Here is a 25,984-nt window from a genome sequence, read left to right on the forward strand (position 1 = left end):
ACTGCAGGCTCCAAAAATGTTTTTTTTAAATAGACCTCCTTCAACCAAACATTGATTGTTGATTGTTAGCACCAGACTTGAACAAATAAAAGACGTAAATCACACTAACTGTATGATAATAAAAATGGGAAATATATCAACAGCAGAAATATATCAACAGAAAAATCATGATAGCATAATTAAAATTAATCTGCATAATTGTTTATAACTATCTTAAACGGTCTTTCTTTCTTTCTTTGAGTGTGGCGGCGTGGGCGCAAGCGCGGAGGTCAGCGTCTGCATCCCGCTGCTCTCGCTGGAAGAAGAAAACCGGAAGGATGCTGCGCCGCAGAGGAAGCGTGGGGATTATATCATTTGAAGCTGTACCCAGTAATATTCGATTACGATTTTAAACTAGACTGTGTCTTTACTCTTTTGTTATTTTTTGTTTTTTCTTTGGCCGGCATGTTCCCATCTTGTCACTCTAAGCCCGCGGACAGTGGAGGTAAGAGGAGCTCCATCGCCAAGGTGCTGTTCGGGGTGTTTGTGGTGTACATGCTCCACACCGCCTGGCTGCTGTACGGCTTCCTCAGCACCAAACCCTGCGATGGAGGCAGAGGAGAGCTCTGCATCTACTCGTACTTGTCAGGCAGACCAAGATTGCAGGTTTGCGCAAACACTTTTTTTCATTTGTTGTGAAAAAATAGACAAGGCGTGTGTGGTATTGTTTGTTTGTTTTATCCATTTAAAAGAAATTATGTATTTGGCCAAATATTATTGCAGATTGCTGCTCGCTTCAACGACTCATTTGCAGCATAAAACCCCCAATAATAATAGTTCCACTACCAACATTAAAAAGCAGGAATGGTAAGTTTGTGGTATTTTACATTAAAAGAATATGTAGTTGACACTGAATTATGATTTACAATAAGCAGAAAAATCAATTTGTAGGAAAATTTAGGATGAGGATTAAATAACGCATTCATGACTGAATAAATTTTTTTTTTTTTCACTTAAATTTTATTGTAACGTTTTGCACATTTTACAACACCAAAACAAAACAAAACAAAACAAACAAAAGAAAAAGTTACAAATCAGTGTTGGTTGACATAATATACATTGTCCACTTTTCCCATCGATCTTCATATTCATGTTGTTGAAGTCTCAAGATATATGTAAGTCTCTCCATGTTGTGAATTTCTTCTACAATGTCTCTCCAATTTTTTACTGTTGGGGGCTCTTCTTTGTACCATTTCCTTGTGATAGCTTTTTTAGATGCTGCTAGCAATATTTTTTATCAAATATTTGTCTTTACATGGTATTTGTTTTCCTGATAAATATCCAAAATACAGAGTTGAACATGACATGGGTAATTTGTATCCAAGTATTTTTCCCAACTCCTCCCAAATATTATTCCAGAACTGTGTTATTTTTGTGCACTGCCAAAAAATATGTGCATGTCCCACATCCTGTTCGCCACACAACCTGACTGACTGCAACTTTGACTGAATAATTAATTTATGGATAAATTATTCTAAAAATATTGTATTCTGTAGAAGATCTCACAATATGTGCTTTAGTATGAAAATACTGCACATGAAGTGTTTTCTTTTATAAAACAAATGTTAAGTTCATGCAAAAGAAGTCAGCAAGCGGTTCAGTTATGAAAATCAATGCACTTTTTTTTCTTCATCTGCCTTTCCTAAACCTGATCTATTGTATTCATGTATACACAGATTATTTAATATATCTATTTCTATTGTTTTTAATTTAATTTTACATTGCACATTGTCATACTTGGTCAACATGTTTTTAAAATACAATATTAAAAAAGTTGCAGTTACAGCTGCAGTAATATATAATTTTTGATGCATCCTGTTCTCCTGCCTCCTGTTTTACAGCTGAGTGTTTTCACCTGTCTCGTGCCAGACAACAGCCAACTCAACCTTGCAGTAAAAGTTGATCCTTTTGACCCTCATCTTACATTTGAAAGGTGGGTTTTAACAAAGCTTATCACCTGACCAAATAATAACATTGACATATTAGAAAAACTGATGAGTTTTTCTTCTATTTCTGTCTCCCATCTGTCTTTATTTTCACAGCCATGTAAATATCTCCGTGCCAGAGGAGACTCGGGCAAATGGTAGCTTGTATGCAGTTGTCTATGTTCACAAAGTGGGTGTTTCACCTTTGGAGGATAGAAAAGAAGTCCACTATCCAGCTCAGCTTACGACTTACATCACTCCTGCCAACACAGGTGACCAAAAGGACACGCTGAAGGTAGCATTTTTAGTCATCATCTGTATACCTGCATCTTATTTCCCCTTTACAGTCAGTTTAAAGATGCAGCTGCTGAATATAGACCATTTTTTCAGCCCTATCAGCAACCTAGAGCTGAGACTCCTGTGTCACACTGGAGACCGCACTTGTCAATCGCTCTGATGTCAGAGGATTTCAGCTTCAGCAAGGCGGGGCTTCCTAGTGATGTGCGTCGCTACATGAGACTGTAAGTCACATTAAGATTTGAAGGCTAAAGACAGATGAGCATGAAAGAGCTGCTGACCTCTGCTTTACTGGAGCTGTGCATGCATTTAATCCCAGAAGACCAAAAGGAAAATTTCTCTGCAGCTTTTGAAGAGATTGTTTATGTTAAAATGATCTTTGAAAACGTTTAAAAATTGGTGAAAATTTTCTTTCACAGCTTTGTTGTTTGCTGTTAGCAAAAAAGTAAAAGGGAAGTTTAATTTTAGATGAAAAATAAATGAAACCATTAGGATTTTCCAAATGAAAGGTACTGCAGAGCGTGCATATTTGCTTACTTCTAGCTGCAGGCTGTGAATGCATCTGTTTGAAGGCAACTTACTGTCCGTCTGTCCTTGCAGCTCTCAGGAGGGCAGACAGATGATCTACCTCCCTCTGCTGCTAGTCAATGAGCTCAGCTTCAGAGTCAGAGACCTCATGGTAGAAAAGATTACCAAACAAACTTTAACACACTCTGTCAGTTTCCAGATTTAATTGATAGAATAAAACCAATAATTAATCCCTACATCGGCAGGAGATCAGCAGCAGAACTATGCAGCTTCCTCTGACTGTGTCTTATGAGGGGATCTCTTTAAGAAGATTCAGGTTTTGGGTCCATCTACACGACATTGTGTATTCCCTGCGACAATTTGGTGAGCTAAGGAGATAACAAGTTATCATTAAAGAGTAAATGAGTTGTGGCATTAATTGCATGTAGTAGTGTGTGAGCACTAACTGTTTACACATATCACCATTATTCCTTTGTGTGTCTGTAATTATAAAGGCTTCACTGAAGAAAATATAGATGAGATTAAAGAAACTCTGGTTGGATCTAATCTGTACCTGTTAGTGCTGACTGCACTCATCACAGCTCTACAAGTAAGTGACAACACCACAGCTGCATTTTACCAGGGTGTACCTGTGTGCATGGACTATTTTTTGTTAATTTTATCTCTTTCCTGACATGGATTGTAATGTGTAATAATATTCCAGATGCATTTGAAGTCAAATTCTATCAAATGTAATCACATTTTTTTTGCTTTCGAAAAGCTTATTTGTGAATTTTTAGCACTTAAAAATGACATCAGCTCTTGGAGGAAAAAGAAGAGCATGGCGGGAATGTCAAGAAAGTCAGGTAAATGTAATAGCTAAAAGTGGCTGAAAAGGTTGATGAGAGACAAGCAAAACATCGGAAATGCTAAATTCTGTTTCCTCCTCTCTGTTTTCAGTTTTGTGGCGTTGCCTCAGCACTTTGCTGATTTTCCTTCATCTGCTGGAGGAGACCAGCCTGCTAGTGCTCCTTCCTGTTGGACTGGGGGCATGTGTGGAGGTAACTCGCTGTAACTGTCCCCTTAAAACAACTAAGACTCAAAAAGATCAACAAGGACAGTTTTATCCCAGTAATTTTTCATCCTATCAGGTGTGGAAGCTCTTTAAAGTGTTTAAGATCCAACTTAACAAGAAGTTTCGTGTGAGTATGCAGCATTAGTTCAACCATGTTCTCATTTGCTATGACATGTGTGCAGTGATTTAACATGTTGAGGCTGTACAAGAGGTTCCTCAGATAAACTGTACACTAGCATGGGTTCTTATCTTACATGCAGATTAACAAGCTGGATGAAGAAGAGCGAAAAACAGTGGAATATGACACTCAGGTTGCCAAGTTTTTCTTGAACATCAGAGCTCTGGGTTTATTCTCCTCAGGCTTCATTTAATTGATATAATTTGTGTTCCTCCTTACAGGCATCCCGATACTTGTCCTACTTGGTGTATCCTCTGTGTATCAGTGGAGCAATTTTCTCACTAGCCTACTTACGCCAAAAAAGGTGAACTGATAATTAGTTCTAACTTGGTTCTTTGTCTTCATTTATCCTTCATTTTGTATATTGGTTAATCCAGTTTTGGGTCACTGGGAAGCTGGAGTGTATCCCAGCAATTAGCGTAGCAATGTCAATGCAGAGAGAAACAACTACTCACGTTCAGACTTATGTCTAGTCTTACTTAAGTTAACTTAATGTGCATGTATTTGGACTGTGGCAGGAAGTTGGAGTGAACCTGTGCCTAGATAGGGAGAACATACAAACTCCACACAGAAAGGCCCCTTTTCTAATATCCCCTGCCTCCCTAACTAAGATCCAAACCAGTGACCTTGCTGCACGGCAGCACTGCAAACCACTACACTACTGTGGCTTCTTTGCCTAATAAATAAAATATTAATACAGTCTGATCAAATTTCTTATATTTGCCCCTTTTGATACGCTAACACAAACATTCCCGTTGCCTAAATTTACTAAAATGTTTTAATCAGTCATATTAAATGGCTTTAAAGAAAAGTTCTATTATCTAAATTTCCCATGAAACCTTTACATGTATTCAAAAATAGTTTACAGATGCATATTAACATAAAATTGTGTTTTGCTTACAGTTACTACTCCTGGCTGATCAATAGTCTGGTTACTGGTGAGTTTTTTTTCCCATTCATCTTCATGTCAACGTCAAACTTCAATATTAAACACAGATGAAGTAAATGCTTCACCTTCCCTCTCTCCCCTTCAGGAGTGTATGCATTTAGCTTCCTGTCTATGGCTCCTCAGCTCTTCATAAACCACAAGGTTTGATAAACCTGATAAACCAGAGGCAGTAGAAACCAGTCTCAATGCACTTTATTGTTAAACAAATATCAGTAACTGAGCTGTAGCTTAACCAATGTAGATATTGTTAGATGTATTTTTAACAGAAGTCCCTCGTCTTTCATGTTCATCGCTTGCTGTGGGACAGCTGAAGTCTGTGAGCCACCTGCAGGGGACGGTGTTGATGTACAGAGTGAGTATTTATACTTCTTTATCTGAGAACAGATCACTGCTGTCTTCAAACCTTTTCATAAAATGATTTAACATGTGGATTCAACTACAGTTACATTTTCTTAACAGGAACATTCAATCTTCTTATTTCCACAGGGAGTGAACACAGTGATTTCAGATCTTTGCTCCTGCGCCTCCCTTTTCTCTACTTCTATATCCTTCTCTTCCACTCACCAACTTTCCTGCTTCAGAGACGAGCTCCTCTTCTTCCTGTACCTCTACCAGAGAAGGTAAAACAAACACACAACATACTATGATGCCAGCAAGTCCAGAGATGAAAAAGTCAAACACATGAAAAAACAAATATCTTTACAATCTAAGTTACCACCCTGACATCAGGTAGAATTTTTGCTGTTATTTAATAAAGCTATATATAAGCATACAATGAACAACAGCTGCATTTCTCCTTTTCTATTTGGATCATGCAACCTGCTTGAATTGATTTATTAGTGTTTGAACTGCTTAATATCATAATAATAATAGTAACATCACCATGTTTTTGTCATATTTTTTTTACCAGACTTTATGTTCCCAAGCCCAGAAGACGAGAGTCTATAACAAAGAAAGTAAAGACTCACTGAGAAGATAAATGGATGCACAAAAAGCAGCTAGCCTTGAAGAAAAATTACTAATCAAGCTTGAAGATGCAAACAGAAACATCCAGACAGGACATCTGCCCATGTATTCAGCAACATACTGGCAGATCTGAGACCGCCTGTTCTGCTGCAGACTTTAAGGTTGGGTGAAACCATGGATATACTGGTGATTTGGGCTTGGTTTTGCTGGATTTTACTTTTGCTCCTGCAGAAAATGAATCTATCCATCAATCAATCCTGCTTTACTTTGTAACAACTATTTTTGCATCCTCGGATCATCTGTTCTTATGTATTTGTGTTGGCTGGATTCTGCTTTTTCTGCTTGTGAAGGAGTTGAAGTCTTAACAGTAAAGCATCAATTTCATAACTCATTGCTGTTTAAAAAGCATTACTTGCCACATTTTGCTGACTTTTATAAGATTTCTTGAAAGCCTAATTACTGATTTTCCCTTACTGACCTTACGAAGCAGAAAATTATGCTTTTTTTTCTCCATAATTGTTTTCAAGGTTTTACAATATGTACAGAAAATCTTTCACACTTGTTCCAGCATTTCAGAGACTGCTTTACTGATGCACAATTACATTAATGGGGAATATTCTGGATGTTTTAAAACTTTTTTGTCTTGTTTTATTCAATTTTACATAGTTTTAGAGCAACACAACTGTTCAAACCGAACAATGAAGTGACTATGTAAAACAAGGTCCTGTTGTTTGGACATTTTACTGCTTAGCAACATGTATGTTATAATTCATCTGCAGAATTACACGGATGACTTTGAGATCAGGAATATATTGTGGGGCCATTTTGCATATTACAAAGAATGAACCATTTACAATACATTCTGGAGGCTGACACTGAACTCAAGTGAAGGCATTTCTGAAATTGGGCTCATTGCAGGCCTCATGACTGGCCTCAAGGTGTGTGCAAATGTGTACAAATCAGGCACTAGACATTTGGAATGATCTGTATGTACATGTGTATGTGTGACAACAGGGGACACTGCCTGACTTGATTCTTGATGTCTTTATAGTAAAACATAAACATAATTGAATGGCCTCAATGTGTGTCTTTCAGGGTCTGCTTCAGGATATGAATTTCAATTGAAAGCTTACCCTTAAAAATCAAGTTTTTGTATGTGTGTAAGTGTTAAGTGTACTAAGGCTGCTGGTGTTGAGTGTATGCATTCCTCAAGCAAGCAGACAAAAACATGAAGATATTGTAGTGTTGCACCAACAATCTTTTGAAATGACGGGTAGATCTTTAAAAGACTGTAATACTGTTATTTGCTTTGTATCCATGACAGATTAGATCAGCGCAAATCATTATAAACTATGAGTGTTTTTGAGATTACAAAACACTTCTACACAAATCTTTTTAACTTACTGATTGCTTCGATTTATGTTTTAACACTGCAATCTTTATACGTACAGAGTTGACTTATTTCCAGGAAGTCCTGCAAAACAGGTGAAGTTGCACTCACTGGAAGTCATGGCACAGACGAAGGAAGTCTCAATCAGCTGACGCCTCTCTGTGTTTGTGATTGACAGTAGATAAATAAAGGGCAAGTATCTGTGAAACCACAGCAAGATCGAGGAATGTCTTTCAGCTTTATGCTGTCTGATGTGGGAGGAACTACTTCAGGAGCTCCTGTGAAACAAACAAGAGAAACCTCAACGACAACAGGTTCGACACAGAAGTTTCAGGTGGTGAAGAGACTAATGCGTGTTAGCAAGATGCTGATTGGCCTAATATTCCTCTTCCTCCTCTTCTCTCCAGGTATGTGTATTACAGTAATCTCAGAATAATCATCCTATAGATTTAAATGAAGAAGCTTTAAAGAACAAAAACTGTGTGAAAGAGACCAATATTCAGTGCTTTGTCCTTTATGCGAAGCATTTTGCTGAAGTGGCTGGAGATGTTTGAGGAAAAATACATACTTAATATCAACTTGCAATTCTTACAGAACGTTTTTGTTTGTGTTTTCCCAGACTACTTTTTCGTCTGATTTTGGATAGATATAGCTAGATATATATCCAAAATATATATCTAGCTCCTTTCACACATGCATTTGTACAATATTGTCCACATTCAGTGTAGATCTATAATGCTGGCAGACTAAAAACAGCATTAAAAATGTCATAAAAAGCCATAGGATTTATATAGATGTAAAATGTAATTTAGACAATACTGTTTTCATTAAAGTGATATGTTTGATAACATTCAGTGTTTCACAAATACACACCTCCCAGATCTCTGACACGAAGACATTAAGTCACATTTTATTTCAACTGAAGACATGTGCAACCTCCACCTGTCTGAACTTTATCAGCTGTCATGTCATATTCGTCTGTTTTGTTCTAACAGCACAGACTCAACCTTTGACTTAATGGAAAAGTATGCGTTCGCTTCAATGTGTTGTTTATATTGAACTGTTTAGGTGTGACAGATGGTAGGAGAGCAGTCAAACCTGACATTCACACACACTAGGGAATGAATCACACATCTATGGATTTCTTAAGAGTTACATTTGTTTTTTTGTTAGGGACAAGCCAGTAATTGGAGTTTGTGGTCTTGCTCCTAAATATCTGAAGAATATGTTTAATTTGGCCCTGTGATAGACTGGCGCCCTGTCCAGGATGTACCATGCCTCTTGCCCAATGATTGCTACGATAGGCTCCAGCTTCCCCGCGACCCTTAATTCGACTAAGTAGCTTTAAAAAAAAAGAATAAATAAATATGCCTAACTTGATGAATCCATCTAATGACCTACAAGGGGACCAGAACTCCAAACAGGAGGAACAACACACCACCTCTATAATTATGTAAGCAGGCTTGACTAGTTCTGACATTGTTGTGCTTGGAAGTAGTGCTCTTTGCAGTTTGCGTGCAAGTTTCTGATCCACCATAAGATCCTTTACTTTACCAAATACCATAAACACCAAACAAGTTTAGTACATGCGATAAGCACCATTTCAGTTTGATGTTTTGGCAACTTATATGCAATGACACTCCATGAGAAGTCTGATATGGTGGCTAATAACATGGTATTGTGCAACTTCTGACACAATGATAAGATTCACAGTCTTCATTCCAGTGGAGTCAAAGAAATGTTTAAGACCAGCCCTTACAAAAACCTTTCCATAAAAGGAATTTTCTCTCAGTGGCAGGTCAGTAACAGTGAATAGAATTGCTAAAACGGTGACAGCTGTTACCAACAAAGAAGTGACCTTAAAGATTTGATGCTGAATTAGCAGATCAAGAGTTTTCTTCTTTCCCCATTTGTAAGATGTAGAAATGTCTCTGATGCATAATTATTAGCCACACATTACTAATTATATATATTATATAAATTAAAATACTAATAAATATTCAGTCATAGGAATGTTAGTCCTGTTTTCTGATTTCTCTTCCTCTAAATGAAACGGAAATTTAAGAAACTTTACTCAGGATTTCATGGCATGCAGTTTATTACTTGAGCTTTAAACGGACTCTGGGTCGTGTTTCTTTGCAGTGCTGTCCATGAAGTGCTACGTTTGCAGTTCCACGACCACAAACGAAGAATGCAACCAGAGCAGCCAGGAGTGTCAGCAGCCACTAGACACGTGCATGACCGTCGTTGACACTTTGGGTAACAACAAAGACCAGATGGTCAAAAACACACACAACTGCATGTTTTTTATAAGGATCCAAGTTATTTCATGGTGGCAGGTCTAACCTGGATTACTGAAGGACACTTTGAATTGCTTATTTGCTCCACACAGCCTTTAAAAATGAAGAAGTACAGTAAACACTGTTTGTGCTATTCAGGGTTGTTGAAAGCCATAGTGAAGCAATGTGCCAGCAAGGCAACGTGCCTAGGAGCCGCCTCAACCGCTTCTGTAGACTCTGAAGGAAATGGGAACACTGTGACCTGCTGCAGCGGCAATGACTACTGTAACTTCAGTAAAGCAAGCTCCATTCACACACACATTACACTGCTCAGTCTAACTGTTGGTGCTTTCCAATTACTTCTACTCTGAGATCATTCAGATACACCAGCTCATCTGCAGAAACCTTCAAAAATATCGTTTCAAGACTATCTGTAGAATTTTGTAATATATAGCATGATGTAAATACTGTTTAATAATAATGTATGTATGCTGACATTTGTAATACTGAAAGGAATTTGAATTTGTGATGTAAAATAACCTTGATCTTGTTTAATGATCTGGATGGGAAGTGAAGCACATAAACATGGAATAAAAACTCTAATTAAGCCATATAACATTTCATCATAATTTTATTTCATTGTTTTTTTTCCCTCCTATTTGACAAGATGGCTGATTGAGCCGAGAAGACAAAATAAAAACCAGTGTTTACTAGTACGAGTTCTGTACAATTCACCAGTGATACACACCAGTATAGCTTACAATATACCAACATGAGCAGATTTACGCAACGACATTGACATAAAATAGATTGTTTTTTTATTTGTGTATATATATATATTTTTTTTTTTTACATTTTAATCCTCATAACACCCAGACATTTGATAGTTTCATTGCTGGTTAAACATGGAAATCACATCTGGGTAAAATAGAATTAAAACGTTAGGATGTGTGGTGTTTTTGGTGCTGTGCAAATATGCTCTTCTCCATACCAGCATGTCATGCTATACCAGTATGTTTTATATTAGCAGTAACTCATACTCAATGTGGGGTTGTTATTAACAAAGACACATGTGATTTTCAGTTCAGTGTTATTGTTTTTATTCTTTTGGTTTTTTTTTTATGCGGTTGTTTTTTTTAAAACATTTTTTGTGTGTGTTCACAAGACAAGTTCCAGTCACGGAGCTCCACATTTCATGTGTTCGTTTGCCTGGAGACTTTCGTCTCCAGGCAAACGTCCAGGACACTTTAAGAACGTCCAGGAGGGACGTTCTTAAAGTGTCTCACCTGACAGAGACAGGGAGTGACAAAAAAAAGTTACAGGTATGAGGTTGTTTGTGTCTCTAGGAAATACAGTTTTAGTGAAACTGAGTAATTAGACCCATAAAAGTGTGATGCAAGACCTCTATGAGCATCCACCTTTCTTCTTCACATTTCTGCACATTAGTCATTGCTGGGACTGAGTTGCTTGTATTCCAAGTTGCAAACAGTTTTTAGAGGAAGAAGACCGTGACTGCTGAAACAACACTAAAAACATGGAGCCAACCAGTAAAGAAAAAGTAGACTAGTCTGGGAAGTAGGAGGTTTCCTGCCTGTGGTATTTACCCAGACAGATTTGGATTCTTCACATTTGGAGTATTTAAAACCTGCTCGGAGAGGAGGTGAGGAAGACCGCAGGAAGAAACGACTACTGAGAAGGAAAAGTGAGAGAACTAGAGAAGGAAGAGGATAATGTGCTCTTTCTCCAAGCAGTAGAGCGGCGCTAGACTGTCCTGAAGTTTTAATCTGCCGTTTCCGTTCCTCCCTCCGTCTCCTCTGTAATTTGAGTTTATAAATAAAAGCTGGTGAGACGGAGGGAACACAGGAGCAGATGAAGGAGGGACGAATCAGGAGACATAAAGGGTGAAAGGCTGCTTTTCCAGGCCGAAACCAAGCCTTTCTTCACTGAGTGCTGTGTTGTAGAAGCGTCCGCTCACAGCATCACACGGGACCAAAACAGAATAGAAAACATCTAGTCGGGTTCAACTGAGAGGAGAGTTCACAACCACAGTTCAAAACATATGATCAATGTCGATGAGCACACTGACATGCCTGCTGGCCGAAGTCCACTCTCACTGTGAAGTTAAATAAAGATACGTTTCAAATCCGTCCGTGGACTCCACAGAGACATCTGATGTCAGCAGCACTGGTTCAAATAACTCACATGTCAGATACCATCAGAGGTTTTTAAGCCTGTCCAGATCCAGAGTTAAAAAAACAAACACAAAAGAAAGAACTCCTGTCACCCCCTCTGTTGTATCTCCTCTCATCACTGGAGTCCAGTCCAAAGAGAGTGAAGCTGCCAAGTCTCTGATTCAGGAAGCATCTTTGCTATGTTCTTCATTTGGGAAAGTCACAGTGGTTGAGAATTGAATCTCAGGCTAACAAAGGATTGAACATAATATGATTTTCCTGGGGTGTGATCACAACAAAGGAGTCAGTGTTCTCCCCCAGCAGTGTAAAGCAGTTGCATCCATCAACTCTCTCTAATCATGACTGATGTCACTGATCCAGGAGTCTGCTGTTCTCTGCCACAAACAGATACCACCGAGGTGCTGGGGCTCCTGTTGGTCAGATTAGCCGGCGTGGGGCTAGTGTGGGCGGGAGTGGGCCATCATCTTGAGTCGGGACTGATCGATGACATCCAGGAGGTTCTTAGCATCAACTGCAAGAGCATGAGCCGCTGTCAACATCTGCTTCTTATAGTCCTGCTGCAGACTGACAGACACAGATAATAATATTGATCATGTAGAACATTTTCATTGGTGGTATTGTTAAACTGATCGCAGGATAGATATTTATACAAGGTGGCTTTAGAAAAACGCACACACAGCTTTCAGTCAGAGACTAAAGTTGATAACAATATCTATTATGCTTTTTCTGGACTATATCTTTTAATCCTAATTGAATATTTTTTCTTAATTAAAACAATAATAAACATGGTCTGACTGCCTGCATCAAACAAATAAATACAGCAAAAGTGCTCTAAGTGACAAACAGCTGGCAGCCAATGCTATTACACCTACCTGGTCATCACATATTGTTGGGCTAACTTCATCTTCCCAATCAGCTCTGCCAAGTCAGAGTTCAACAACTTTTGTGCCATTTCAATCTGATGAGGAAAACAGAGCACAACACATCAGACTGATGGAAAACCGCAATGCAACCCCACACAATGAGCATGTTAGAACATGCATTTCTACCTCTCTGTGTGTACTGGCTGGAAGTTGAGGTAGTGTCTCATCTACTGTGGCTAATAATGTCCTCAGTGCCAGACCCACATCCTGAACAACAGAAACATACGTATGTTCTTGAGGACAGATGAATAAGAATTAAACAACGCTGTACGACTGTAAAAAGACATTAAGATATCAGACATATTCGCCAGCAACATAAACTAAGGATGCAACATAAGAGTTACAGATGCACCGCCTCCTCTCAACTAAACAACCCTCAATGCTTTCATTGTTTGTAACACTAACACTTTCAAACTCTCACCAAACAATAAGTATTGAGTAGACGAGTCAACTGATGTTACCTTGACCATGGGCACATATTCCTCTGGAGGAGCTGGCTGAATCTTACTTGACATTTCAATCACAGCTTTGACCAATCCTGTCACGTTCTCGTACACTTTGTCGTTCGAGCGATCCAGATTGGCGGTGGGAGGGGGGCTTATCTCTTGAGGCTGCAGCTGAACCATGAGAGGGAAGAAAGTAGTGAGTGGCAGGTTCACTGAATGAATAAATACCTCAGAGAAAAACCTGGAAGCACTGATGATGGGGCAAGGGCAAAAAAGCAGCTTGCTGTTACGAAAGCTATCAGCAAAAATCCTGTTTTGGCTGTGGAGATGAAAATTAATAAAGTAAGGTGCATCAAAGAGATCATTCTAACGACATAAAATCAAGTATTTATTCTTTGGTATTTTAGCAAGACTGAGTTGTTATCTGTGTCCTTGTATTTCATTTTTAACTGTTCTTTTTCATCTATCTCTTATTTTACCATTTAATTGTTATTTTATTTTCTTAAGCTGTTTTTGTTCACTTGCTGTTTCCGTACAGCACTTTGGTCAGCTGTATGTTGTCTTTAAAGTGCTTTATAAATAAATATGGTATGGTATGGTATGGTATGGTATGGTATGGTATGGTAAGTATGGATGAGCAGTTGCTGCAGGACACTTATATCTTAGAGATAACACAGTAAATCAGGACACCAAGTATGGAGTGGATGGATGAATGAATATTGGTGCTTAATTTTGATTATTGATGCTAAATGAACTTTAGGAGGTAATAATACTGTTTTGGGAAGCACTTTGATCTACATTTCAATAGGAAAAGTGCAATATAAATAGAAAATAGATCAAGTGGATGTTGCAAATGTGCAGCTTTCAATTCCAGCCACTAGATGGCACTGTCATACTGTGTGTAAATGATGGAAGATTCAACCCAAAACAGGGAGCAACATCTCCAAACAGAGACAAGTACTGATTTTCTTCACTGAGCATGTTATTATAACACTGCATAGATTAAAAAAACAAAACAAAAACAAAACTACTGTGAATCTGTTTAAAACTGGATGTGTTATTCTGACCAAAATCATATAAGATTGAACACCTGAATTACAAACTGGTCTAACAAGATTGACCCAAACTGTCCATGTATTAGTTCAATCAAACTCAAATAGGTTGATACATGCTACACATGCTCCAAACTTCCCTCTTCTTGTAAAAGTATTTTGTTCTCTGATGACTACATGGAGCAGAAATTGTGATTAAACTTCGGTTTAATTACAACTATATGTCATCTCATTTCAGTGGCTTACTGTGCAGGTATATTGGACAGTGGCAAAATACTGGGTTAAGCTAAAATTGTAGCTTGAGCCAAATGCCCTTTCTGCTGTGAATCTCAGCTACCAGACCACCTACTGATTATACCCTCACATTTGGGGAGTATAATCAGTATACAGTGTACAGGCATGAGATAAATTGTTGACAAGGGGATCCAATTTCAGGCATTCCTACAGGTTTCAGTAACCCGTAGGAATGCCTAAAGTTGGATCCCCTTGTCAACAATTTACCTCATTCTTGTCAATTTTAACTCATATTTCAACCACTTTGCTTTCAGGTTGAAAACATGGTGCACAGAGGATTTCATTCGTTCAATACCAATCAGATCTTGATGTTAGCTTAGAAAGAAAGGATTAATAAAACGTAACGTATGACTACAGGAATGAAATCTGTGTCTAGATGTTAATATTACAGACAGTTAATTAGCTGGACAGAGAAATCAAGGTGCTGACAGAGTGACTGGGACACAAGACGCACAGTAAACACACACAGACAGTGTGCTGCTTACCCGCCAGGGCTAGGGGTCAACAGTAAGGCAGAGTGCAGGAGGAGGAGGAGGAGAAGGAGGAGGGGAGGAAGAGGGAGCAGCCAATAAAAAGAAGATAAAAAGGAAAATATTAATGCTGTCAGCAAAACATGCAATACCTATATTTGGTAAATGTATTTTGCATGTGTGCACACTACTGTTGCAGGTGTTCATTCGGGAGTAAGTGTAAGTTTTATTTTCTTTTGCATTTGTATGTGTACCTTCACTCCATCATTGTAGCTGTCGCCAGTATTTAGACAAGCCAGACTACCCATCTGGCTCTGGGCCCCGGGTCGAGGTGGTTTCTTTGGAGGCGCCACATGTTCTGGAGAACACATAACGGTAAAAATAAAAAATAAAAATAAATAAAAAAAATTAAAACAGACTCAGTTTTGTTTCAGTTGCTGTTGACAAAATCTTAATTCTTTTTTTTTTTTTTTTTTTTTTTTTTAATTGTTTGGGCTTTAGAGATAAAATGCAGATCCTGATACAAAAACAAAAAATAAAATTATCCTGGAAAATCTTTTTGACCATAATGTTGTGCAACATAATTGCTGAATCTTTTCCTGCTTTTCTCTGTGCTCTAGTTTGATCATATTCACTCAACAAACTGAGCTTGACATGCTTTTTGAGCCCATATATTCTGTGGCTGGTTTGCTCTCCTGCAGAACAAAAGGTTGCAGACTCAGAATCAGATCTGTCAAAGTAAAGCAACAGACTGAAACCTCTGCAGACAGACAGTGCCACATATGCTCACACTCGATCTGCTGTGTCAGAGACATAGAATAGAGATACACCAACTCAGTAGCAAGAGGGAATAGCAGAGCTTTTAAATATTATATGTGTGTGTGGTTGTGTAACGAGTGAATTATGGAAGCCTGTCTATTACCTGCTTTTCCGACAGGCTGGTATATGTGCTGGTTTCCTGTCTGCACAAACAAACAAACAAAACATTGGTTTAGTAAGTGCACAGTCACAGATATAATCAGAAGCTCTGCAGGAAATTAGAACTTCACAGGCACAAAACCACCAGCGATCTCTGAAGAGAGGAGAGGCTCCAATTTAATTCTATCACACAATACACCAAGTCTCAATTTGTACATAGCAAGATCACAATTGGCTCCACTTAAAGAGCTCTGTTTTCACTGGTGTGTGGTCTGCTTTTGGTTCTTTACCAAAAACATTCTATGGTCCTTCCCAGGGATAACAAAGAGGCGTTTTCTGTCTTAGAAATGGAAGATGATCAGGAATTTAATAAAGATTTGATGGCTGAGAGCAGAAAATGTTGCAACAAACTCAGACAACATATTCACTTTGTTGTATTATTTCTGCATCGTTGTTGTTTTCTCTGTGTGCACATAGGGCCTCGAAGTCCTTGGTGCCATCGAAGTGTTGTGGTCCGACAGGCACGACACCCAAAAATACTCCACAACAGCAATTTGTGCACACACGTGCATGCATGCACGCGCACAAACTAGGGAGATTTTCCCACCACAAACCACAACCATTCAATGGGAGGAGGACAAGCAGAGAGATAAATTACAGAGACAGAAATATCTGGCCTGTGGCAACTTCAGACTGCTGCAACAACTTCTGCTGGCATCAGGGAAATAACACACATGACTCAAAATCTGGGCAAAATTTGCACAAAAACTCTGCTTGCCAGCAGACTAAAGATCCAGGACCAATAAACAGAAGAGTTAAAAGTGTTTCTTGAAGTGATTACTTAATAAAGATTGTAAGGGCTGTTAAAACATGTTCAAATGATTTAAGTGTTATCAAAGTGCAAAATTTAACAATTTAAAAAGTGATTTAAGTTTTTTTTTTTTTTTTTTTAGTCAAATTTTCATAAACGAAATGGCAAAAAAAAAAATCTTCGCATAAAAGCAATTTATGGTTTGGTAAAAAGATATTGTTTAAAAAATGATAGTTTTGCCAAATAAGTCATGAACACAAAGATATTCAGATTTGACAATTTAAGACAATGAATTTAAGACAATGAAATATTTGGAGGGGAAAAATTGACATTTTTGGCAGAAAAAAACTAAACAAAACAAAAATAAAACAAAAGTACCTTTTTCAGCTGTGAGACACATACTTCTAGATAGTTTTCTGTAGGATCAAACCCATTATAATTTCCTGTAATTGGGCTTTTCACACACATTTTACTGTGAGAGGAAGGCAGAGACTGGTAACCACGCTGCATCTACACTGAGAGAGACTACTGGAGACATCTTTCTACTTCTCTAACAGGCTTCTATTAATATCCAGTGATGCTGTGAGAATTCATTGACCCTGCATTGCTGACCCCACCCCCAAGAGGTCACTTCCTCTCCCTGGATTGATCCTCTCAGCTCGAAATCAAAACAAACATATGCATCGGCCGATTGCAGCGACTCCATTCGTAACATGGACTTCAGTCAACATTTGTCCTTATCAGACATCCTCCTTGCTTAGAAACACAAACAGTTCAGAAAAAGCTGCCGCAAATGGTCGTGACTTTGACAGCGAGAACTTGGAGGCAACAGTACGACCCAGCACGACTGTTCATCTCTCAGGAATGAACATTTTTCAGAGGATGTGGGTACCTAATGCTGTTCAGCATTAGACAGAAAACAGCTATTGATGAGGGAAAAATATATTTTAAAAAGTTACTTACCGGGGGTTGAAGTCCACTGTCTTCTCTGTCCAGACTCCCTCTAGAGCTCCTTGTATCTGGTTTCTAAACAATCACACCAAAGTCACCAAACTTAGATCTCCATATGCCAACAAGTCACATTCATAGCTGGCTCTGAGCTTAGTAAAAACTGCAACCAGTAGGATTTTCTCAGATTATAAGACGTATACAGTCATACAGGTGATCTTAGCTGGGCTAAATGTTTAGTTTTTTCACTCAAATTTAAGTTATTTTTTATTTGTGACTTAATATTTTACTTTGTTGGAATAAAACAGTTTTAGTCCTACTACCCACTAACTATCCTCTGCTTTTCTCATATTCATAGGGTGCAAACTTTCTTTAAAAGGAACTATTCTTGAAACAAACTATCAGATTTAAATACTTTTGTAACTTAAAAGACTAAAAACTACAGGATCTACAAGATTCAGCACTACAGGAATCATCCATGGCTATTTATTCTTATATACCTAACAAAGCCAAAACAAAATCATAAAGTCAGTGCAAAACATGCAACACAACCAGACCATTGCATCAGATGCCCTTTCACACACACATCCACACATACCAGTTTTCCAAGGCAGGACTTGAAGACCAGCATTGCCATTGAGTTCATCAAAAAGTTTCCTTATGGATGGTTTGTGCCCAAGATGCTTGAGATGTTGCGCCTTGATTGTTATCTTGTGATCTAACAGAATCCGCTGGCCTCTGTTTAACTGTTTTCCTGCCTGTCTGCTTGCCTGTCTATATCCTTGTCTGTGCCAGCAGCTTTATCAAGAGAAGAATTCAGACTTCACTCCAGCTTCCTGCCTCCACCACACTTATATCTGACTCTGACATATCGAGAGAGGGAAGGAGAGAAAGCGAGACGGAGGAGGGAGAACGGATGGAGAGCGCTGCCAACAAGTTGTCAGTAAGCGAGCGTGTCTTGCCTTCTTTCCCAAATCCTGCTGCTTTTCTCCTCCCCTTCACACTGAAGTAAAGTTCTTATAAAAACCAGCCAGCCTATAACACACACTTTCACATGTGCGTGTTCACACACATACACACACTTAATGTGTCCTCAGCTTTTCAGTGATCTTGTGTGTTGTCGGTTAGTGGTTATGGGTCAAAGACAGACTGTTGACTGGGCTGTCAGAGTCTGAAAGCCTATCATTAAGCCTGGAATTCACACAGGCCACACCTGCCTACAAACTCACACACACACACACACACACACACACACACACACACACTCACTCACTCACACACACACACAATAAAATTCTTGAGCATATAACTGCAGACAACTACTTCTATCACCGTTCACAGAAAAATGTATGAAACTTGAAACGCTCCTCCTTCCTGCCAATCCTCTCTCTCTCTCTCTCAGTAGGTCTATCTATCAAATATAATACACTGTTGATCTCTCAGATGGCTTCCAGTCCGTCTTTTTCTTTTATTCTTTACATTTATCTTAGTCTTACCAAAAGAATACAGCAAGTTTCCAAGAGGGAGTGGATTTTTTTTTTTATTGTTCTTTACATTGAGGACAACATTGAAGTCAATATAACCTCTTTCCAAAACAAAAAGTGAGAAGCGGAAGAAGAAAAGCGCATTTAGCCTAACAGAGATTCATTCAGGAGGAGGTCTGAGCTAATAAAGTCGTACCACAAAAAAAAAAAAAAAAAAAAAAAGAAGTCATGAAACATAACTGGAGGGCTTGACTTTGTATGCAGCCAGAGACAGTAGCATGTAGTGAGCTGCCAAAAGCAAAACAAACACACATCAACAATCTAGTTCAGAGTTTACTTAACTGGGGGGAAAAAAAATCTAATGAATCTTGGTGTTATACTGTATAGATTTAAGATATTTGTAGTTTCTATAGAGTTAGGTAAAGACAGAGGAGGCGGATAACATGCCCAAAATTATTAAAGAAGGTCGCGACTCAGTGAAGTTATGACACAGTACTGAGTTGACAGTTAAGTTGGCATCCTGACGACCCCATACATGCATAACAGTAAAAGCATAACCTAAAATTACAGCCCTAGGATGTTTACCTAAATGTTTGCAAAGTGATACAGCACTGATAACGATTTCCTCCATCCTACAGAACAGCTTTACATATTGTACTGCTTTAATAATTTCTCATTCAACCCTCAATAACTGCAGGAGCAGCAACAACGTGACAGCAGCATGAAAGTCTCCATGAAATCAGTGTCAAGTATTCCTGTGCTTTGTAAGAGTACCTCACTCAAGAATTATTGTTATTATTATTATGTATTGTTAATTCCAGAAAAGGTGCTTTGTTTTTAGCAATTTATGGCAATTTAAGGTTCATCTTTTCACTGCTAAAAAAAGGTATTGATAACCAGTGGTGCACTCAGGACCATACATCTATGCTTTTCATCATACAGCGGAAATTATGTGAAACGATGTAGAGCTGACCAGTCAGCACATGTTTAAGATTTTGTTTTCACAGGGAATGTATGAAGAAACTTAAGAACAGCTTGCTTGAGAATTTAATGTGATATTCAGACCCTTAAAAGTATAAGCATTTTCAGAAACAAATTACGACAAATTATTTGAAAACATAGGTTAATTAAGTAAACAATTTTAACCAACAACTGCATGCAGCAGAGCGGGAGTATATTTGGAATAAATCTGATTATTCTTACAAAACCACCGATGGATTCAGTCACCAAAGTGGGAGAATACTTCAACTCATAAAATGTGTTTAATCAATTTTCATTATACTCTGTATAATAATGTTTTTTTTGTTTTTTTTTAAACAAATATTGTTTTTGCATGTCAATTACTATTAGTTAATTGAACACACTGATAGCCCTTAAATACATAATTACATACATACAAAAGAATAGGACACCATGCACTGAGTGACAGATATGATGGAGCATGCACATAACAGCAAATAAATAAACAAATAGAAGAATAAATGATCAAGAGTGCATACAACTTATTTATAAATCTTTGCATAGAAATGTTTTACAAATATGCTCATTATTTTTTAAATAATTTTTTTCATGAGTATTAAACTCCTGAAGTTGCAAAAAATGCAACAGTTCATTTGTAACATACAAGCCTGCAAATCAAGCAATGTAATAAACATGTTGCCATAAACATAATGTCATGTCAGTTGTGCAAACTGTGCCCGTATTTAGTGAACCAGTAAACAAGACTAAAGCAGCAGTTAAATGTACTGTCACAGCCTTTAGTCTCGTGCATATGTCAGCTGTGCATGAGTTCACTTTCTGCTGTGTGTGCTGTGTGTTTTACCAGCAACCTCTCCTCCTCTTCCAGCCACCTCTGATCTTCCTCCATCTGCTGCTGCTGTATCATCAGCTGTTCCTCCATTAACAGGCACTGCTGGCCTACACACTGCTGCATGTCTACTGCCCTGTCCTACGCACACACACACACGCAACCAAAAGTGCAAAAAAAAACAAAACAAAAGAGAAGCAGGACGTAACAGACATGCACACCGACACAGGGAAATATACAAACATGTACACATGAAGAAAAATGACGTGAAGACACACAGACACACACACCAGACCGATGAGAGGATGAACTGAAATGATGGACACACACAAACTAAAAATATTTGGGTGGCAAAGGGGTTTTGATTTTACCAGAAAATATACTGTACATGTCTAATCTGGGAGTTTTTTTTTTTGTTTTGTTTTGTTTTTTTTTAAAGTAAAATTGTTTACTAATAGTGACTTTTGTACAAATATTTTTGTTTGCTATAAATTAACAGTTACTTTTGTGGAGTAGAAAAAAAAAAAAGATATAAATCAATCACTTCTAATCACTTGTGCATGAAAAGCGGTCTCCTACCTCCATTGCAGAGCCCCATAGAGCCATGTCCGGTCCATGTGGCTGGGGAAGGTGCTGCGCGTGTGAATGTGCATGCACGTGGTGGCGAGGGTGTGTGTGTGCATGGTGTGTGTCTAGTACAGCAGCTTGTGGTGGGTACAGGGCGCTGGGCACAGAGGGGAGGGTGTGGGGGCCTGGATACCCTGCCATCTGATGCCAGAGGGAGGACAGAGACAGACACTTGTTAATTCTGATGCAAGTTCTCTGTAAACACATTGTTTTTATTAAAAAAAAAAGGGAAAAAAATCAACTTAATCTTTTTTCTGGATTTACAACAACCAGGACTCCAGTATAAGAGCCAAGTTTACATACCTGGTAGTGTCCAGGATGCTGGGGACTGGGATAGAAACCTTCACTGGAGCGGGGACTGGGATACCCCGGCCGACTTGGCTGTAGACAGAGACAGGGGAAAAAAAAAAAAAGAGTAAAAGAAAGAGAAAGATAGAAAAACAGGCAGATGAAGAAAAAGTAAGATTGAAGTTGAGATAAAAAAAAAAACAAAATAAAAAAACAGGGAGAAAAAAAAACAAAACAGGTTTGATCATCTTCTCCTGAAGGAAATGTTGGGACACGACACATTACAACAATCAACACACAAACCCAGAGGAGCTGTTTGTGTGGCCAGGTTAGCTGTCAGTCAAAGCAGGGAACACCCACTGGGCTGCAAGTCCAGCAAGCTGTTAGTCAAACTGGCACAAAATACTATTCTTCTGTTACAAAAAAACAGCACCCATGGATTATGAGTGAAATACAGTGTTATATTGATCACCAGTTAGATGTAATGCAGGTGTGTAAACAGTGTTGCATGTTCACCAAAGACCTCTCTTTCTAGCATGTAAAGGTCATACTGCTGCTGACCAGGCAGAAAGAACAAATTAGAGCAACAAATGGGAGTTTCTCCACTGTGTGGCATTTCATCCAGAGCCAACTGGGGGCTGCAGACCAAATACATTGAGCGTATAAGCAGACAGTGAGTCTGGCACTTCATTTTACCCTTTTCTAGTGTTCTTAACCTAAAAACAGAAGTGCTTGGTGAACCCGCAATGTTGATTCTTCTGTTGGCTGACTGGGATGAAGCTGCTCAAGATTGATTAAAAGTTTTCCTTTTTCAACAATGGAGACATTTTTCTAAATGATGCAACACAGGAGTCGCTTCTAGCGCAGCAACCGCTACCTTCCACAGTCTCTCATAGTAGCTTTCTCTGGACCACACCTCCGACAGCAAGACAGACACAAAGACACAGGGAGGGAAACAGAAAGCAAAGACAAACCAGGAAGAACGGGAGGAGACAAGGATCGGACAAAAGGATAAAAAGCAGGAGGGAGAAAAGAAAGAGAAACAGACAAGAAAAAACACTCAAGACAAGACACACACTAGCTGTGAATGTTAAGACACTGTGAAACAAAGACATGGGGACAAACAGCATGTTTGTGACTAGCCTCACATGTGGAAAGGGTTACTGATATTTGGAAATCCGAGTCTACACCAGCAGGCTCACTTCCTTATGCATTAGTCATCCGTTGGTATGGGAAGCTTCCCAGGAAATACACGTTTAAAAAACAGAAAGGAAAGGCAACACGCTGACCGGAGGTTCGTCAGACTCACAGTCTATGTTCAGACTGGACACTGAATTGTAACAAGTGGTTTCTAACTGGGAAATGTTAGTGTGAATACCTGACTGTATATAAATAAATTACCCTACACATTAGTGGCTTTCAATTAAAACCATTAAATACCAACCATTGTATTGCAACCAGTTTCCTGGTTGCAATACCTATGGCACAGGTGGCAATATGCTGTTGGGGTGTTCAGTCTTTTCTCTGGGAAGATTATGACTATCTTTGTCTACAGTGCTAATAAATAAATATTTATGGAAGGGAAGATGGCTTGCTTTCCTAATTTTTTGAAACACAAATCTTGAAAGATTAAATTAACTGCATAATTTTGCCTTCAGGTCATTTACATTAAAAAAAAAAAAAAAAAAAAAAAAAAAAGAAAGATGTCGGCTTAGCACTTAGTGCATAGATATATTATATTTTTAATGACTTTATCATTGTGAAACACAATCACCAAAAACAGGCACGTAGTCAGACTACATGACTCTAGCTGAACCTTGAAGTAAAGCGCTGTAGCACAGTGTAATTAAGGTTTTCTTTTACTTCATCTGTCACTCTAGGCATAGCTCATCGACTCCCACACAGACACATTCATCACCAGTGAGGGCAGCATGGCAGGGCAAACATACAGTAATAGCTCTGAAACAGGAATGTCTCACGGACAGTTGAAGCAGGATTATGTTCTGGCTGGTGGAAAGATTTAACTTATGTCTTCCAGCCAAACAAGCCTGGGTGAGAGTGCATCTGAGTGCTGCTCGGTGACAAGTCTTTATTACTGATCGGATTTGGCGTTGGCATCAGATCTGTAACCGTCGCTTCCTTTAAACAAACTTTTAACTTTGAAAACTTACATACTTTACATTGGGTGCAGATGTTTTAAGACAACAGCTAGTTCAAGGTGACGTTGTTGGCATGACCAGACTGAGGTGGCGACAGACGTTTCAGCTGGCCTTTTAGGTATTTATAGTCACCATTTTAATTCAATATTTCTGGCATTTCGATTACCAAATTGGTAATATAATATAATTCAACACATAATGCAGGACAGAATTATACTGTAAGCTAAATGAAACTCTCTTCTTTGCCAAGACTAAAAGCTAAAGGTGGTGAGATGGTTCAATGTAAAGCTGAATCAGGTTTTGGCTTTAACATCATTTTATTCTAACAAGTGTCCAGAGGACTATTTATCTAACTTTCCTGTGAATATTTGGTTCTTTAAAACTCATTATTTGCTGTTCAGATGTTTTATGTGCATGAGTCCAACTGTTAGCCCAGTGGATTTCGGATTTATCACAGGCATCCTGAACAAGCTAGAAATAGGAGGCAATAATCCAAGGAACTATTCCTGTCACACACAGGCAAATATAAGTAGCCACGTTCCGTCACAGTGAACAGAGAACATTTCAACGGCATGTCCCAGATAGATACCGCATGCTGCAAGGATGAGTACAAACATGCAGATTGAACCAGGCAGAAAAAAACATCTAACTACCAGAAGTTGGTTTGAGGTTGATGCGTGATGGGGAATATAATATTAGAGATAAAAAAAAAAATGTTGCTACCCTTTTTTTTCCTCTTTTGAGCAATCAATTTTAGCCAGGAAATAAAGAAGTCATGAGTTTTGCCAATTGGTCTTTGGCAAAAAAATGTACAAGTTGTATAAATATGTTCGATGATCCTTGGGAAGACTTAAACCACATCAACACAGGTATGGTGAGATTTAAATAATGTGAGTTTAAAGAGAGAGCCATCGATAGTCAGCTGACAAACATAAAACTAATCTTTGAAGAAAAAAAAAAAAAAGATTACAGGCGAAGAAAACTTTAATCAATAAGCTTATTGCAAATTGACTATTTTCTGTTGTTTCTTCACCAATAATGTTACCGTGAATACATCTGAAGAGGTTAAAGTTGTTTTACATGAAAACTTTTCATTCATGATGTGATCGTATCACCAACAACATGAAGGAAATTATAATAAACTCCTCAGAAACATTTTTAAATGCTCAAAAGAATGTTGCTGCATTTTATGATACAGAGGCACCAGTTTTGTTTGTTTTCGGTAGAGGTTAGCGGCACACCACCTGCCTTTAAAGGTGTGGACACCAGGCTTTCCGAGCAGGTTGTTGGCGTGTTCGTGGTTACAGGAAGACTGGACATTTGGCTGCGTAGATGGCAGTCAGCTGAGGACACACTACAGGTTGAGAGCACTGGAAGGATGTTTTGTGTGTGTGGAGGGCCCATGGGGGACCTCCCACATGACAGCACTGCAGAGTGTTGTGTCTGAGGGCTGGAGTCAGTATGGAGTCGGGCACTGGGATTAATCTGGCTGTCAGGGGGAAAGCTGGGCAACAGCAGTGTTTCAGGACTGTAGATTGATTTAGATTGGATGCTTTGGAGAGCGTAGGGACAAACCATTGACATGCTACGGGACAGTGAGCCAAAGTTAGGACTAGACTGGGGAAAGAGTGGAGAGATGTTCCAGGAATAGGTGTGAGGGCTGTTTGACTGGGAAGAGCAATGCATGTGGTCTTTCATTGGGAGGTCTGTCTTATGAGAGAAACTGCTGTTGGACAGGCTGCTTGGACATGTGAGAGGGGATGAGTAGACATTTGTCTGAGCCTGGTGCAGAGATGAAGGGTAAGGCTTGAATTCATGAGGTAACTCAGCACTGTGCTGAGACAAAGAGCTACTGCAACAGGAGTTGCTTTGAGAGGATGGTGTGTGAGGCTGGGGACCGGCAGGAGAGAAAAGGTGATGGTTAAATTTAACAAGTGGTGCGCAAAGAGGGGGAGTAGGT

General features: G+C 38.8%; 2 protein-coding genes across 5 annotated transcripts in view; one reads left to right on the forward strand and one right to left on the reverse strand.

Moving 5' to 3' along the window:
- Positions 1–444: 444 nt before the first annotated feature.
- On the forward strand, positions 445–5,594 carry LOC306756157 (lipid scramblase CLPTM1L-like; the record flags this gene model as incomplete). Its single annotated transcript, XM_079240829.1, has 16 exons — positions 445–645; positions 1,881–1,972; positions 2,082–2,259; positions 2,355–2,485; positions 2,862–2,940; positions 3,035–3,152; positions 3,284–3,378; positions 3,550–3,634; positions 3,729–3,829; positions 3,920–3,970; positions 4,104–4,154; positions 4,243–4,325; positions 4,925–4,959; positions 5,056–5,111; positions 5,278–5,322; positions 5,457–5,594. The coding sequence occupies 16 exons, from the start codon at positions 445–447 to the stop codon at positions 5,592–5,594; spliced, it is 1,539 nt and encodes a 512-aa protein (XP_079096955.1).
- A 4,658-nt stretch (positions 5,595–10,252) lies between these two features.
- LOC306756120 (focal adhesion kinase 1-like) overlaps positions 10,253–25,984 on the reverse strand; it is a 60,082-nt gene continuing 44,350 nt past the window's right edge. For 2 of the 4 annotated variants that reach the window (XM_079240783.1, XM_079240782.1), the window contains 10 exons: positions 21,881–21,958; positions 21,530–21,718; positions 20,966–21,091; positions 17,675–17,737; positions 15,905–15,944; positions 15,237–15,340; positions 13,182–13,337; positions 12,847–12,927; positions 12,670–12,755; positions 10,253–12,361 (listed from right to left, as the gene is read on the reverse strand). In XM_079240783.1, the coding sequence (XP_079096909.1) occupies positions 12,235–12,361; positions 12,670–12,755; positions 12,847–12,927; positions 13,182–13,337; positions 15,237–15,340; positions 15,905–15,944; positions 17,675–17,737; positions 20,966–21,091; positions 21,530–21,718; positions 21,881–21,958 (1,050 nt within the window). In that variant the 3' untranslated portion in view covers positions 10,253–12,234. The remainder of the gene's footprint in view (positions 12,362–12,669; positions 12,756–12,846; positions 12,928–13,181; positions 13,338–15,236; positions 15,341–15,904; positions 15,945–17,674; positions 17,738–20,965; positions 21,092–21,529; positions 21,719–21,880; positions 21,959–25,984) is intronic. The other 2 variants (XM_079240785.1, XM_079240784.1) reach the window with 2 other exon arrangements.

Source organism: Telmatherina bonti (genome assembly GCF_933228915.1).
Source record: "Telmatherina bonti genome assembly, chromosome: 5".
Classification (NCBI taxonomy): Eukaryota; Metazoa; Chordata; class Actinopteri; order Atheriniformes; family Telmatherinidae; genus Telmatherina; species Telmatherina bonti.